At 39.1% G+C, this 18,496-nt stretch overlaps 1 gene segment (V, D, J or C); it reads right to left on the bottom strand.

Moving 5' to 3' along the window:
- Positions 1-410: 410 nt before the first annotated feature.
- The window catches only part of LOC116317924, a 51,353-nt gene continuing 33,267 nt past the window's right edge, over positions 411-18,496 (bottom strand). The window contains 2 exon segments of the V gene segment in view: positions 411-884; positions 1,535-1,572. Coding sequence covers positions 559-884; positions 1,535-1,572 — 364 coding nt within the window.

The raw sequence follows: 18,496 nt of genomic DNA, 5'->3' as shown, positions 1-18,496 counted from the left end.
ACAAAAAACCCCTCTGTATATTAAATTACTTCTTAAAATACCTACCCCAACACTGATCACGAGAATAGACTAATTCTTATGCAGCGCTTTTCTACTCCACCTGCACAGTCAGTGTGTTTTATACAACAAACTGCAACATGCTGAAACATTTCATTACACAGCATGCAATGAATTTGCATATATGTAATGTCTTTAATATCCTGCTTAGTAATGGCAGTTTCTCTCAATTCCCCTTTGCACTTACTCTTTAAAATATACTTCGCTTAACTTCATGTATTGAAAGTGGCTTAATTCTACTGACTCATATTGACTACAGATAGCACACTGGTTTCCAATTAGAACCCTGGAAATCATTATTTAGAGTTTAAAATTGACATCACCACAAAAGTAAGACAAACACTCGGTTCTTATTTAATGTAGATATTTTTTTATTCTTTAAAACTTTAAAACCAACTTTAAACAAAGCAATTAAAAATGAGAGAAGAAATTAGATTTTTTTAAAAAGCTACAGATTGCAGACTGAAAGTAAGACCAGCATGAAAGTCACAGTTAGTCAGGTCAGGACTGGGAACACTGGTCTCTCCTGAGTGGCTCTGAGACCAGAGTCTGGGAGCCCTGGGTGGCCTCACAGGTCACAGAGCCCACCTTCATCCAGTGGTCTGCAGGGAGCCTCAGGGTGCTGCTCCAGCTGTAGAGGCCGTCATTCTCCTGCACCACGGGGCTCCTGCTCTCCTCCCAGCTGATGCTGCCACTGCCATCCACCTTCCAGGACAGACTCCAGTCTGAGGGGAAGCCCTTGTTGGCCACACACATGAGCGTGGCCTTCCCCTGTTTCAGCTCCTCACTGGAGGGACCCAGCACCTTCAGGGCAGGGCGGGTATCACCTAGAAAACACCAATCAGCTTAGAGGACAGGAACCACAATTTGAATTTCTCCGTTAAGAAGTTTCTGTCAGGTGTTTTTTCTGCTCCACCAGTCATTAACTCACACATTGTTTCACTTCCCTTTAAGAAAGCTCTCATGCATATCAGCACAGAGAGAATCATCACACAGTTTGACCTGAAATATGTTCAAACTACACTGGAAATAAAAAAACAAAACAAAACAAAGATGTGTCAACAATTTTAAAAGATGTTAAGCTTCAACATCATCAGTTCTTCATAATAAACGGCTTGTTCTGGATAAGAAACTCAATACCACTACTTACCTCATGTGGGGTTTTTTTATTGCTTACATTGTTTTAAATGACAGTTTTAAATGATATGATACAATAAGAACACCAGAGATCTTTATCTTCACTCTGTGCAGTTTAACTTGAGGACAGTAACATTTAATTCATCCTAGAAACATTAATGGTGATGTAAACCAAGAAAATAATCACAGGATTATTACAGTTTATATTATTTACACATCATTGTCTTTATGTCAGAAATATCAACATAAAATCTGAGCAAAGCTGATGGAGTCAGCCTCCATGATATAACTGTAGTAAAGCTAAATAAATCAAGCTTCTTTAAAAACAGTATAAACTTACTTCCAACATTCAGTCTGGTTCCTCCACCAAAAGTCCACCACAGTGATACAAACTCATTGAGCCGCCGTACAAAAACCTCTGACTGTAGAGAGACACGGCTCTCTGACTCTGTTAGACTGAACTAAACCTACAAGCCCTCAAAATACAACTTTATCATCAGAACTAGAAATAATAATTAATACTATGAAACATCCCAGATTTTCATTGGAAATAGTCCTGAATGTCTGAATATTAATTTCGAAAGCTGACTTTGTTTCTTAGGACAAAATTTCTGAATAAAATAATTAATCAGTTACACAAAAAGTTTCCTAGCCTTTCATATTAAATGAAATTAAAGAAAAGAAAAGAAAATTACATTTAAAAAAAAGCTCTAAGTCTGACTTACTTCCAAATTCCAGTCTGGTTCCTCCACCGAACGTGTACCACAGTGATACAAACTCATTGAGCCGCCGTACAAAAACCTCTGACCGTAGAGAGACACGGCTCTCTGACTCTGAAACAAACAAACTCAACAATATGAATTCTTTAAATCATAATTTCATAAGATATTAATATTATAATTTTTACATAAAAATCAACGAAACACAATAAAACTATATTCCAATAATCCAATTTGGTCATTTACATTCTACAACTGTTAAGATACATCACTTTAATGCTTCCACCTTCTTTCGCATAACTCTAAACATTAAATTTAATTTTCAAGCTACAATCACAAAACTTAAAACTCATCAGGTAAGAGTCACGTGATGGAGCGTTTGGGAATGGCCGCGCCATAGAGAGTCTCTGACCCCCGTCGACCCTACATTAGTTTTAAAACAAGGTAAACGCTCCCAAATAATATATTTCCTCACTGCGGTGACTTTCTAGATCAGTGTCCTCGAACTTATTGAGAGACATGGCCACAGGAACTAAGAAGAAGAGCGTGCAAACACGAATCTCCACGGTGGCGGTGGGGGAAAGTAATGCTAGCAGTGCCAAGGTTAGCCCTGCTAGCCAAGAAGAAGGGCCAAAGATGGATATAAGCGGCCTGTTTGCCGAAATGACTAAGCTTGGAACTATCCTAACTAGTGTTGCGGCCGATATATCTCACATCAACTCAGATATGGTGGAATTTAAAAACGCTATAAGTGCAATCCAAATACGGATGACCGAAGCTGAGGGCCGCATTTCAGATGTGGAAGACAAAATGAGGAGCATAACAGAAGATAATGGCAAACACGCTAAAAAGCTTGAACAACTTTGGGCCCGAGTAGACGACCAGGAAAACAGAAACCGCAGAAAGAATGTTGGGCTTATCGGTCTGGAAGAGGGTCTGGAAAGTGGTGGCAGCATAAATGATTATGTGATGAAGATACTCGCAGATGGCCTAGGTCTACGAGGGGAGGAATATGAGCTGGAAAGATGCCACAGAAGTACGAGACCACGCCTGGGACATGGTCAGCCACCTCGAATCGTGCTGGTGAGATTTCTCCGTTACACTGCACGACAAAAAGTTATCATGACCACTAAGCAGAAGAAAGGAATACTGTGGGAGAACTGTCGCTTGTCATTTTATGAAGATATGACCGCGGAGCGAGCGGCGCAGAGGAAGCTTTTCTCCCCAGTAATGAAGAAGCTATGGCAGCATCAGATAAAGCACACCCTGGCACATCCAGCAAAACTTCGATTAACATGAAAAGGCCAGCAGAAGAGCTTTGACAGCGTTGAGGAGGCAGAGAAATTCATGCGTGAGAACTTTCAGGAAGTGGTGGAGTAAGGGGTTAGTAAGCTAAATTACGTGCTTGGGAGCGCATCGTTAATAATTTCATAAGACGGGGGTGGGCTCCCTGGGGTGTCGCCGGGACAGCAGGAGGACAGCAGTTCACTGCCCATGGGACCATCACGGACCAGAGACGGTTTTGCCCACGGGGCTTTTGCGCTGTCATGTTCCTTTTTTGGACGGCGCTATTTCTTTTGTTACGTTCGATGTTTTTTATTTTTTTTTATTTTTTGGTAGAGATTCTATAGGTGAGGTACTGTTCTTGTTTAAACTTATGTTCTGGTTCAAGCAGGGTTATCAGCACAGGTTAAATGGTTATGGGTTGGAAGATATAAGGCTTATAGATACCTTAACATGGTATAGTCATGGGGAATGTGGATGTTAATATCGTGTCATGGAATATAAATGGCTGTGGCACACCAGCCAAAAGAAAAAAAGTGCTTAGCTATCTCAAGTCTCATAATGCTGATATTGCATACATCCAGGAGACGCATTTTGCGAATGAAAATGAAGCATTGAAATTAAAAAGGGATTGGGTTGGGAAAGTATTTCATAACTCAAGATCAAGCAAGAGTTGTGGTGTCATGATACTTATTAATAAAAGACTAAACTTTGTATTATTGAAGGAAAGCCGGGATGAAGACGGGCGAGTGTTGGCTCTGCAGGCTCTCATTAATGGAGTTCAGGCTGTCCCTCTCCCCTTCTGTTTTTCTTTTCCTTCCTCTTTCTTTCTCCCTTTCCTATCCCTTACTCATGTCTGTCCCATCTGTAACAACTGAAAATAAAATAAAATAAATAATAAAAACAAAGGTCGATCAAATGGACCAATGCGGCAATGCCATGATGATCCATTTCGCAAAATAAATCCATTGGGTATCCTTGTTGGTCTTCAGACAACAATTCTGACTGCTAAAGAACCAAAAGGGACAGGCACAAAAAAAAAAAAAAAAAAAGTAAACCTCAATATAAATATAAATAACCTGGCTGTGATTGAACTCACAGCCAGGTTATTATTTATTTCTATTGTGTTTAAAAGTTGCACAACTGAATTTCAGGCACTTGAAAGCAGAAGAAAACAACAAGTTGATTATTTGTTGAGAAAATAAACTCTAGAGTGGCTAATTATTTACAAAAAATCTGACCTAGTTTAATTTTTAAACAAATACATTTGATTTTATTAAACCTCACAAAAATAAAATCCTGATTTCTGATGTCATTCATTAGTGGGAACCTATAAAGCTCACTTCCAGCTCAAGATTTTTATTCTTAGACTCCACTGAAGTTGATTTACATCATTAACACTTTTAAATAAAGCTGATTCATTTTATATTCTGCTTGTTGCAGCCTCTCAGTTGATCCTCTGTCTCTAAAATAACTAATTATCTGTCCTGAATCAGTCTTATTAGGTAATGTTCAAATAATGTTATCATCCCAGTGTTTTCAGTGTGGGAGAAAGTACTCAGGGCCTTCAAGTTACACACTATGAAAGGCAGCAACAAGTTTAATATTCAGAAACCTAAAGTATGTATCAGCAGCAGAATGGAGCTAAAAATAAATGTTTGTTTCAGTTCTATGAAGCTTTGAGTATTTTGGATTAGTAGCACTGCTGTGTTTGTTGCATCATATTGCTGTAATTGTTTATATGCTATATATATTCTGAGGTAAGTTGATCTATAGTGTTACATCATATTCTATAAGGATGTTATGTGTTTGTATACTTTCTGCCCAGTTTGACCCATTTAGCAGAAGTCAGCCTGTTTAAGGCTCTGATATCTATTCTGTATGACTTAAAGCAGTTATGACATGGTCTGATTTTCTCACCCAATAAAGGAATATTCAATATATAAGTCTACTCTTCATTCTATCAGAAACAGTTTTCACAGCTCGTACATTTTCTTTTCACACACATATATAAGCATTGAGCCAAATTTAGTAATGCCAACATATTAAAAGAACAATGTTTGTCTCTTATATATAATACATCTGTATATACACTGTCAGGGATACTTGTCTTTGAGTGAAGATTTAAGGTGATAGGAAATATAAATAACTGCAACTTGAATCTTTGACCCAGAGTTCAAGCTCATATGTACACACACACACACACACACATATTTATATATATATATATGACAATACATATAATATTGTCCATATTATATTAACATTACCACAGTGAGATGACTTTAGTCTCATGAACAACATTAGCTAATTATTATTTACTAACTAATCTTAAATGACTGTTCAGTACAGAAATGAAGCCCAACTATCATGTTTTACAGTCCTGTGGTCTCAACTAATCAAAGTGATGTCATGACAAAAATGAATGAACAACAAAACATTTTTTCTCCTTCATTTCTGTCACACAAAGCTGTATGAAACGTTTCTCGCGGTTAGTATCATGGTTGCTAGGCAACCTGAACAGCGCGACGAAGGCTAGACCGTCCCATTTCACAAGCCTCTCACTTCCGCACTTCCCGTACTTGTAGTACGCACCGTACGTAGTACGCGTAGTGTGCGTACTTCAAGCGTGCATACCCTGAATTGGGACACAGCCATTGAGTTTTTCACCACCATGTCGCCAATCACATCAGGTATTTTACTGCTGTGCAGGCTGTGTATTATAACAGCAACCTTTATGGTTAAGAAGCTAAATAGAACTTCAAACTTACGGACGAAGAACCAGATCACATAGATCACGTAGATCAGACAGTAGCAGAAAATCCTGCATCCATTCTTACACCAGCTCAATGCCCAGAAGACAGGTATGAATCCACAGGAAACCATAAAGAAAGGGAGGGAGGGCTTTCCGGGACAGTCATTAATGTACATGCATCCTACAGAGCACAAGTATGTAAACAAAGACGACCGTCAAGTTGTTGTTACACAGTTCATGTTACTTGATTTTTCAAATTTTGCTTTCAACACATAAAATGAATTTAAATAAATTCAGTCTGAATATAGCACCTCTCTCACTTACCAACTATCCCCTGAACAATAAACATGAGGAGGAAAATCCCATAGATACACCCTGAAGGAAGGCAGATATGGTTTCAGTTGCAAAATTACATCATTACATCATTACATTGCAGATGTGTGCAAAACTGTTCAAAATCACTTTCTTACTTATAAATCGAGACATCCAAGTGTATTGAGGTCTATCGCTCTCTGGCATCGTGGCTACTTAGAAATGAAACCTACAGAGACGCAAAAGAAGCTGTGAGACAAGCTCAGGATGTCTTTAACTGTCAGTGCTCCATTATAAACAAACATTAACAAAGATAGAAAACATCATCCGCCTCTCCGCCACCACCTTAAGGGAGTCCAGCTCCATCCCCACAACATTACTGGCCTTACGAATCAGTTTATCGCGTCTGTCGGCATCTGCGACCCTCAGCCTGCTCTCCCAGCATGCAACAGCATAGATAGAGGATCGCACTGGCCACAACAGACTCATAGAAAATCCTGAGGATACAGGGTCTTATTGAGAGGATTGGCCATGAGGATTCACTGACTTAATCATACATTGGGCCATTTACTCAGAAAATTGTTTGTGTAACAATGATATTACCCGAAATAAAAACTACAAAGCATTTTTTTTTAATTGTTTTGGACGTTTTAACTTTTATGTTCAACAAAACAATAGAAAGCAGGGACAATGATTGCTGGAAATCCCCTCACAACCCCTGTTTTTGTTCAAAACCATAAACCTATCCCTAAACAGGAAGAGCGTCTTGTTGCAGTACGTATCCATGCTTACTGTCTTATTGTAGTTGGGTTCATAGACGGAGTAGATCCACACATTTCCTTAAAGACAGAGCAAAAATAAAATGTTTAATATAGCAGTAAAGAGTTTCATGGCCAGTGTGCATTCATCTGATTCATAAACACAATGCTGACAAATTATCAGAAGTGGCAAAAGTACAGACATTTCTTACTTAAGTGCTGTATTAGTGCATATACTTGCGTTAAAAATTACTCCAGTAAAAGTTTAAGTACTGAAGCAACGTTTTTTACTCAAGTAAAAGTAAAAACGTACAGGGGGTAAAAGTAAATACTTGATTGATAATTGATGTATTGTATACTGTCGTGGACGGTTGGGATTTAAAAACATACCTGTTAGTGGAAAAATGTGATTAGACAGGGTTGATTGTGCTGTGAAGAAGCTTGACATGTGAATTATGTTGTAAGGAAAGCTGTTTGGCAAATAAATATAATTATGTTCCACTATCCATCCATCCATCTTCATCCGCTTTATCCGAGGTCGGGTCGCGGGGGCAGCAGCCTAAGCAGAGAAGCCCAGACCTCCCTCTCCCCAGCCACCTCCTCCAGCTTATCCGGGGGAACACCAAGGCGTTCCCAGGCCAGCCGAGAGATATAATCTCTCCAGCGTGTCCTGGGTCTGCCCTGGGCCTCCTCCCGTGGGACATGCCCGAACACCTCACCCAGGAGGCGCCCAGGAGGCATCCTTGTCAGATGCCCGAACCACCTCAGCTGGCTCCTTTCGATGTGGAGGAGCAGCGGCTCTACTCTGAGCCCCTCCCGGATGGCCGAACCTCTCACCCTATCTCTAAGGGAGAGGCCAGCCACCCTTCGGAGGAAGCTCATTTCTGCCGCTTGTATCCGCGATCTCGTTCTTTCGGTCACTACCCACAGCTCGTGGCCATAGGTGAGGGTCGGGACGTAGATCGACCGGTAAATTAAGAGCTAAAAAAAAAAAAAAAAAAAAAAAAATGGAGTTCAGGTTGTTCTGTGCAATATTTACGCCCCAAACAGGGATGAACCTAATTTTATGGATGAGGTTAACAAGATGCTAGGGAGCATGAAGGGTCAGATCTTGTTAGGTGGAGACTTTAATAATGTGATGGATGAATATATTGATAGAAGTGCCATTAATGCAACTTCAAGTACTAGAACTGGGACAGCGATAGATGCTTTAAAAGAAGATCTCAGTGTGGTAGATATTTGGAGGCTGTTTCACCCTATGGAAAGAGAATACACCTTTTACTCTCATTCGCATAAGACATATTCCCGAATAGATTATTTTTTGTTTTCTAAATCATGTGTCAATTTAGTAGTAAACTGTGACATCGGTGTAATTGCTTTAACGGATCACGCACCAGTAGAATTGCACATAAATCTAAATGTCGAAAAGAACAGAACGGGTAGGTGGAGACTAAACTCAAGCATATTGCAGGACGAAAAATTTGTATCAACCCTAAAAGAGGATATAAGATATTTTTTAGAGGTGAATGTTGGATCTACGGACAGGCTGGCCATTGTATGGGATGCTTTGAAGGCATTTATTCGTGGAAAGTGCATAGGCTATAGTTCTAAGAAAAATAGAGAAAATAAGGAAAAGATAAAAACTTTGGAGGAAAATATAAGTAAATTGGAAAAACAATTAGCAGGAAAATTTGATGATAATAAATTTAAAGAGATTTGCCAGCTTAAATATGATCTTCATGAAATTTATAACAAAAAAGCAGAGTATGCCCTCTTTCGTCTTAAAACTAATTTCTATGAGAATGGTGAGAAGACAGGCAGGCTATTAGCCAGACAACTTAAGCAAATGGACAATCAGAATGTTATTACGGCAGTTAAAAAGGATGATAAATTAGTTACATCTTCTTCAGAGATCAACACAATTTTTAAAATATTTTATCAAGATTTATACACGTCCGATAACAAAGTAAGTATGGATCTGCTGAGTACATACTTTGATAAAATGAAAAAACCAAAAATCTCACAAGAGGGTAGGGACAAATTGGAAACTCCACTAACTGAGGTAGAAGTAAAAGAAGCTATCCGTGCAATGAAAGCTGGGAAGTCACCAGGAATAGATGGATTCCCAGCAGAATTTTACCATAAATTTATAGATTTGCTATGTCCTTTTCTAACTGAAGTATTACATGAAGCCTTTGAATTTAGACAACTCCCTGCAGGTTTTAATCAGGCAGTAATATCACTAATTCCAAAAGGCGACAAGGATTTAACTGATCCAGGTAATTACAGACCGATAAGTTTAATCAATGTGGATTGCAAAATTCTATCCAAAGTTTTAGCAACAAGGCTGGAGGTTGTAATACCACAAATTATTCATCAAGCTCAAGTAGGGTTTATCAAGAATAGATCTGCTTCTGATAATATGAGGAGATTACTACACCTGCTGTGGCTGAATAGAAATAACACAAATCCTGTATTGGCTATATCTTTAGATGCACAGAAAGCTTTTGATAGGGTGGAGTGGAACTTTCTGTTCACAGCCCTGGAAAAGTTTGGAATAGGTGACAACTTTTGCAGATGGATTAGAACTATGTACTCTGGTCCAGAAGCAGCTGTATTTACAAATGGGGTACTTTCTCCTTTTTTTAGTATTTCCAGATCAACACGTCAAGGATGCAATTTAAGCCCATTGCTATTTATAATATTTTTAGAGCCATTAAGCTATTCAAATCAGAGAAAATGCAGAGATTAAAGGTGTATTTGGGGGAGGCAGGGAACACAAATTATTCCTGTATGCAGATGATGTGCTGGTATTAAACCAAGACCCAACTAATTCTATCACAAAACTATTAGAGGTGATTAATACATACTCAATGTTTTCGGGGTACAAAATTAACTGGCATAAATCAGAGGCGATGCCAGTTTCCCAGGCTTGCAGTCATAACTTAATATCGGGCTTTAACTTTAAGTGGGTGGACAAGGGAATGAAATATCTTGGAATTGAATTGAACCCCAATATTGAGGATATTATGGCTAACAGTATGGGAAAATTATTAAACAAGATTAGTAAAAACTTGGGTAAATGGAGTAAACTAAATTTGACATTGTGGGGAAAAGTGAACACAGTTAAAATGGTTGTGGCACCACTCATCAACTATTATACAGGAGTGCTGCCTATGTGTATCCCGCGACGGATGTTGCAAAGCTACAATAATATGATAAAAGATTTTCTTTGGAAGGGTGGTAAACCCCGTATTAACATAAATCAACTGTCCCAACCTAAGAAAGAAGGGGGGCTAGCCCTGCCCAATATAGAGTATTATAGCATCTCTTTTGAAATGGCTAGATTAGGCAAACATTGGGCAGAGAAAAACAATATAGATTGGATTTTAATAGAACAAGAGCTTGCATCTCCATTCACACCAATTGATATTTTATCACAAAAAGTGAATAATCACGGTAAGACGCAAAACCCTATTTTGAAATTTTCGAAAATGGTATGGTTGGAGGTGCATAAGAAATATAAACTTGTGCCATATGTACAGAAGTATGCCCCCTTGTGGTATAATCCTAAAATTAAATTTGGTAAGCAGACTGTTTACTGGACACAATGGCTGAGAAGAGGTATCAGAACTGTTAGTGACCTATTTGAAGGGGGTGTTTTCATGTCGTATGAGGATATTAAAAATAAGTTTTGTTTAGAGGGTAACAGTCATTTCTGGAAGTATTTGCAAATAAGAAACTGTTTAAAAGGAGGAGTTACAATAACATGTGAAAGTAACCCGATAGAGAATTTTATGCTACTACCCCCATTTCTGTGCACAGCTGCGAAATGGTATAATATTTGCCCATGGATTAAAAATAATATAAATAAGAGCCTGAAAAAAGCATGGGAAAGGGATCTAGGGCATACAATGGATGAAGGTACATGGGATTCTATATTGTCGAACAATGGATTATACATTAGGGAAGCCAGGGGGAAATTTATTCAATACAAAATTCTTAACAGATACTATTATACTCCTTCAAGGCTGTATAGAATGGGGACTGGTAGAGATGACTTGTGTTGGAAATGCCAACAAGCCAAAGGTACTCTGATACATGCCCTCTGGGAATGCCCGCTGGTTTTTCCAGTTTGGAACACTGTACTGAATTATTTGCAGGATTGGACACTTTGTAACCTGCCCAGATCACCTAAATTATGTTTACTAGGAGACAAAGGAGAGGTGCCGCAGTTAAATAAACACCAGTTTAGAGTGTTAAGTACTGCATTGGTAACATGTGCCTGTGTCATTTTGGAACACTGGAAGGACTCCAATACTCCAACGCTTAAAATGTGGAAAGACAGAATGATTGGGAATGTTGCATGCGAAAAGATGCTGGGAAAAATACATCATGTGACGGAAGCTGCGGTGGAACAGTGGGACAATTTTTGCACCTACATGTCTACCTGACTTGGACATTTGAGCTTAATACAACATATGTTAAAACCTCACTGTTTTTGTTTTGTTTTGTTTGTTTGTTTGTTTTAATTTATTTATTTATTTATTTTTTGTTTGTTTGTTTTTGTTTGTTTGCTTCTTGCTTTTGGTTGCTGCATCTTTGTATTTGCTGTTATAAAATGCAAAATCTAATAAATACTTGAATTATAAAAGAAAAAAAGAAAAAAACTCATCAGGTCAAACCTCACAAATGCATCAAAACAGTTTTATGTTCTCTCACAAACACTTAGTGTCTTCAGATCATGCACAGAACCAGCTAAAATGATAATACTGCTGAGCATTACACACTACGTCACAAAACAGAGCATGAAACTCAAGTCTTTCCAGTCTCACAGGTTGTCCTGTTATTCTACAAAACATATAAAATGTCAACCTAAAACAGATGAATGATTCTGAGCAGGGCCGTGCAGAGATGTTTGAAGGGACGGGTGCTCAAAGTTAAAAAGGGGCACATAGAACCAGGCTGAATAACAACAACACTGTTGCTGTTGAGGGGTTGCTGCTGCTCCTGCTGCAGATAGTGATGGAGAGCAGGCCTGTGTTGCTTTGAGACTGTAGACATTAAAAAGTCCACAGGAGAGATGGTAGCTGATTAAAGAAGTGTTATGAGATGATATTAAAATGCAAAGATTGGTGACAGCGCTTGGAAGCATTAAACAGCAAAACTGCGGGAAATAAACTCGGCTCTGCCTGTGAGTCACTCTTCCATCTCCTCATCTCATCTGTCACTCTCCACTTGCTGTACATCTCAGAACAGGGCACACTCTGGTATTTCATTAATCTATTATTTAATTATCCAAAGTTAAAAGCTCATGCACCTAATCCAAAATAAAGTAATGATAGAAAAATGTTATAGAACCAAAACATTGTGTTTATTATTGTTTATATACTTGAGCACCTCTGCTTGCAACAACTGGTACAGGTGTTATTGTTACCTGTGCTCTTTTTAATCCAGCTGCTGAGGAATCTATTGCCTTTAACAGCCTTACACAGCTCCCTTTGTCACTGTTTCCTCCTCACGTCCTTACAAGACATGTTTGTAGTTTTCTCTGGTCCCCTCCCCAATCAGACCAGGAGTGACATGTTTAGCCGCATGTTCTCCTTAAATTGCTGGCTGTCTGAGTGGTGTCCCAGAAACGATGTGGGCTTCATAGATAATTGGCAAACCTTCTGGAGGACACCTGGTCTTGTTAGGAGAGACGGCATCCATCCCACTTTGGATGGAGCAGCTCTCATTTCTAGAAATATGGACAAATTCATTAAACCCCCAAAATATGACTATCCAGAGTTGGGACCAGGAAGCAGAGTTGCAGTCTTACACGCCTCTCTGCAGCTTCTCTCCTCCTGCTACCCCCAAAAACCCATCTCCATTGAGACTGTGTCAGCTCCCAAAAGACAAAAACAAACTAAAACCAGCAATAAACAACTTAAACATAAAAATCACAAAGAAAGAACAATACAGTATCCACATCTGAACCAAAGAGTAAAACAGTGAAATGTGGATTATTAAATATTAGGTCTCTCTCCTCCAAGTCTCTGTTAGTACATGACTTAATAATTGATAAACAAATCGATTTACTCTGCCTTACAGAAACCTGGTTGCAGCAGGATGATTATGTTAGTTTAAATGAATCAACACCCCCGAGTCATTCTAACTACCAGAAATCTCAAGCACAGGCCGAGGGGCGGTGTGGCAGCAATTTTTCACACCAGCCTATTAATTAACGAAAAACCAAGACAGACTTTTAATTCATTTGAAAGCCTGATGCTTAGCCTCGTCCACCCCAGCTGTAAAACTCAGAAACCAGTCTTACTTGTTATCATCTATATCGTCCACCTGGGCCTTACACAGAGTTTCTCTCTGATTTCTCAGACTTTTATCTGATTTAGTGCTCAGCTCAGATAAAATAATTATTGTGGGTGATTTTAACATCCATGTAGATGCTAAAAATGACAGCCTCAACATCGCATTTAATCTGTTATTAGACTCAATTGGCTTCTCTCAAAATGTAAAAGAACCCACCCACCACTTTAATCACACTCTAGATCTTGTTTTAACATATGGCATAGAAACTGAATATTTAACAGTGTTTCCTGAAAACCCTCTGCTGTCTGATCATTTCCTGATAACATTTACATTTACAATAATTGATTACACAGCAGTGGAGAGTAGACTTTATCAAAGTAGATGTCTTTCTGAAAGTGCTGTAACTAAGTTTAAGAATATAATCCACCCACTGTTATCATCTTCAATGCCCTGTACCAACATAGAGCAGAGCAGCTATCTGAACGCTACTCCAACAGAGGTCGATTATCTTGTTAATAATTTTACCTCCTCACTACGTACGACTCTGGATACTGTAGCTCCTGTGAAAACTAAGGCCTCAAATCCAAAGTCCCTGACTCCGTGGTATAATTCTCAAACACGTAGCCTAAAGCAGATAACTCGTAAGCTGGAGAGGAAATGGCGTGTCACAAATTTAGAGGATCATCATTTAGCCTGGAGAAATAGTTTGCTGCTTTATAAGAAAGCCCTCCGCAAAGCCAGAACATCTTACTATTCGTCACTGATTGAAGAAAATAAGAACAACCCCAGGTTTCTCTTCAGCACTGTAGCCAGGCTGACAAACAGTCAGAGCTCTACTGAGCCAACAATCCCTTTAACGTTAACTAGTAATGACTTCATGAACTTCTTCACAAATAAAATTTTTATCATTAGAGAAAAATTACCAATAATCATCCCACAGATGTAATATTATCTACAGCTACTTTTAGTACCATCGATGTTAAGTTAGACTCTTTTTCTCCAATTGATCTTTCTGAGTTAACTTCAATAATTAATTCCTCCAAACCATCAACGTGTCTTTTAGACCCCATTCCTACAAAACTGCTCAAAGAAGTCCTGCCATTAATTAATTCTTCGATCTTAAATATGATCAACCTATCTCTAATAATCGGCTATGTACCACAGGCCTTCAAGGTGGCTGTAGTTAAACCTTTACTTAAAAAGCCATCTCTAGACCCAGCTGTCTTAGCTAATTATAGGCCAATCTCCAACCTTCCTTTCATATCAAAAATCCTTGAAAGAGTAGTTGTCAAACAGCTAACTGATCATCTGCAGAGGAATGGCTTATTTGAAGCGTTTCAGTCAGGTTTCAGAGCTCATCACAGCACAGAAACAGCTTTAGTGAAGGTTACAAATGATCTTCTTATGGCCTCTGACAGTGGACTCATCTCTGTGCTTGTCCTGCTAGACCTCAGTGCTGCGTTCGATACTGTTGACCATAATATCCTATTAGAGCGATTAGAACATGCTGTAGGTATTACAGGTACTGCACTGCAGTGGTTTGTATCATATCTATCTAATAGACTCCAGTTTGTACATGTAAATGGAGAGTCCTCTTCAGACACTAAGGTCAATTATGGTGTTCCACAGGGTTCAGTGCTAGGACCAATTCTATTTACATTATACATGCTTCCCTAGGCAACATCATTAGAAGACATAGCATAAATTTTCACTGCTATGCAGATGACACGCAGCTCTATCTATCCATGAAGCCAGGTAACACACACCAATTAGTTAAACTGCAGGAATGTCTTAAAGACATAAAGACCTGGATGGCCGCTAACTTTCTGCTTCTTAATTCAGATAAAACTGAGGTTATTGTACTCGGCCCTGAAAATCTTAGAAATATGGTATCTAAGCAGATTCTTACTCTGGATGGCATTACCTTGGCCTCCAGTAACACTGTGAGAAACCTTGAGTCATTTTTGACCAGGACATGTCCTTCAATGCACATATTAAACAAATATGTAAGACTGCTTTCCATTTGCGCAACATCTGTAAAGTTAGAAATATCCTGTCTCAGAGTGATGCTGAAAAACTAGTTCATGCCTTCATTACTTCCAGGCTGGACTACTGTAATTCACTATTATCAGGAAGTCCTAAAAACTCGCTGAGAAGCCTTCAGCTAATCCAAAATGCTGCAGCAAGAGTACTGACAGGGACTAGAAAGAGAGAGCATATTTCTCCTGTTTTGGCTTCCTTCATTGGCTTCCTGTTAAATCCAGAATTGAATTCAAAATCCTGCTCCTCACATACAAGGTCTTAAATAATCAGGCCCCATCTTATCTTAATGACCTTGTAGTACCATATCACCCTATTAGAGCACTTCGCTCTTGCACTGCAGGCCTACTTGTTGTTCCTAGAGTATTTAAAAGTAGAATGGGAGGCAGAGCCTTCAGTTTTCAGGCCCCTCTTCTGTGGAACCAACTTCCAGTTTGGATTCGGAGACAGACACTATCTCTACTTTCAAGATTAGGCTTAAAACTTTCCTTTTGCTAAAGCATATAGTTAGGGCTGGACCAGGTGACCCTGAATCCTCCCTTAGTTATGCTGCAATAGACGTGAGGCTGCCGGGGATTCCCATGATGCATTGAGTTTTTCCTTCCAGTCACCTTTCTCACTCACTATGTGCTAATAGACCTCTCTGCATCGAATCATATCTGTTATTAATCTCTGTCTCTCTTCCACAGCATGTCTTTCATCCTGTTTTCCTTCTTTCACCCCAACCGGTCGCAGCAGATGGCCGCCCTCCCTGAGCCTGGTTCTGCCGGAGGTTTCTTCCTGTTAAAGGGAGTTTTTCCTTCCCACTGTCGCCAAAGTGCTTGCTCATAGGGGTCATATGATTGTTGGGTTTTTCTCTGTATTTATTATTGTGCTATCTACTGTACAATATAAAGTGCCTTGAGGCGACTTTTGTTGTGATTTGGCGCTATATAAATAAAATTGAATTGAATTGAATTGAATTGAAAGTTTGGACATGTTGCAGAATAAATATATGTTATTAGTGCTTATTTTCTGATTATATTGTTTTATGTACTTTTTAATAAAGTCTTTTATAAAGCAAGGCCAACTGTGAGAGAGAATTAGGTCAGAGCATGACAGGTCGCCTTAGCAACCAAGGCTTCAGTAAGGGGAAGTTACGAAACAGGTAGTTTAGCGCAGAGCTGCAGAGGCATATTAATAAAATACAGGAAACCAGACAGAAAAAGCGGAACTAGTAACACAGAAGGAGTTGTTTTTATCGAAACTATGTGTGAGGTGTAAAGGACCAAAATAACACCTATATGAGACATATTTTTGGCTTCTAAGCTAGAGATTTTGCAACTGGCCTTTGGGCTGTGTGGGGTCTCTCTCTTCCGGAAGATGATTGAATAAAGAATTATAAATGTTTTGACCACTCCTGAGTCGGGTTTTCTCTGTTCTATCATGGGGATGAAAAAATCAGGTTTAATAGACAGTAATATATGATGAGTAATAATTTAAAAAATCCATACACATAAAACACACACACACACACACATACGGTGACATTTTATACCTTCTCCAGAATACTGTATATACTACGGCCACAAGTTTTCATCATGATGCTGATCCAGAATCCTTCCCTTATTATTTAATTCTAGTGCTATAAGTGTCCTGGTCCTGGGTCATGTGACCCAGTGTTTTGTGTTAATTATTATTATCTTATGCTTTAGGTTATTCTGGTTATGTCTTTTGCTATGATTTCTAGTTCCTAGTTTGGTTCCCATGCTCCCTCTGCTCCAGTTCAGTCAGGTCTCAGTGTAAAGCCTGTGTCTCTTAATCTGTGTCTTTGCACGTGTGTTGAGTTTCCTGTTTTATTGTGAAGGTCTGTGTCTTATGTCAGTGTGTTCAGTTTTGTGTCCTCCCTGTCTCGACTTGCTTATTAGGTTCAGCTGTGTCTCCCTCCTCTGTGCTGTTTCCTCATTTCCCTTTGTGTATATTAGTGTGTGTTCTCCAGTACTCATCGTCGATACGTCCGTATTTCTCTCCCCATCACGCCCTGTGGTTCTTCCTGTCTGTTATCCTGCAAGTATGGTTTTGAGTTTTGTTTGTTAGATTTTTCCCAGTTTAGGCTTTCTTAGGCTACGTTCACACTGCAGCTCTTAATGCTCAATTCCGATTTTTTGATCAAATCCGATTTTTTTGTCTGCTTGTTCACACTACAAATAAAATGCGACAGCAAGTGCTCTCTAGTGTGAACGCTGAAAGCCCGCATGCACAAAAGAAGATGTCACACACAACGCGCTCTGTTTAGACCCAGAGCAAACAGTATTGTTTGACTGATGGCCCTTAATATAAAGACTTCGGACTTTATGTTTCCCAATTTTTGCTTTAAATTATTCTGTTATTTACATAATAATGTAAATAACCTAATAATGATCCTTATTGCAGTTTTAGAGAGGCGGTGCTTCAAAGGATAGTTGCAGATTTCTGTCAGAATCTGCAGATTATACAGTACAAATAAAATGTTCACGTTGTCTTCCCAACAGTTTCACTAACATCTACACTTATTGGCCTGGAAGAGTTCACGATGTCTTCTCCGGAGCTGATAATTGGCGTCTGTCTCGTGTCAGTGACGTAAAAGACGGATTTAATGCGACATGACCGTTCAAACAGCAGTCGCTTTCTAAAACATCGGACATGTATCAGATTCAGTACCACATACGAAAGTGACCCAGATCGGATTTGAAAATATCGGATTTGTGCCGTTCACACTGTCATACCATGATCGGATATGGGGCGCATAGGGTCAGAGAAGTCGGATTTGATGCGCTTTCGCCTGCAGTGTGAACTTAGCCTTAGTTCTGTCCTTGCCATCCTCACTTTTTTTGTGTGTTTTCACCTGTTGGAATAAAAGCTCACTCGCATCACAGCCTGCGCCTGAATCTTGGGTCCTTCATTCATAACACCATGCGGCTTGCCTCGCAAACCGTGACAATAAGAGTAAAGTGAGACTAAAAAATTAAAGTAATAAATATAAAATAATGTATTTGTGATGATTCAATTTTTTTGACTATCCACTCTGTGCATAAGAAATGTTTAAACTGTAGAGATACAATCATTTTGCTGCTGTAAGATTAGCATTTTGTCATGTTTGAAATATT

The sequence above is a fragment of the Oreochromis aureus genome, linkage group 22 (assembly GCF_013358895.1).
Source record: "Oreochromis aureus strain Israel breed Guangdong linkage group 22, ZZ_aureus, whole genome shotgun sequence".
Taxonomy (NCBI): Eukaryota; Metazoa; Chordata; class Actinopteri; order Cichliformes; family Cichlidae; genus Oreochromis; species Oreochromis aureus.
Note: the sequence above shows the minus strand (reverse complement) of the source record. Positions and strands in the feature narration are given on the sequence as shown.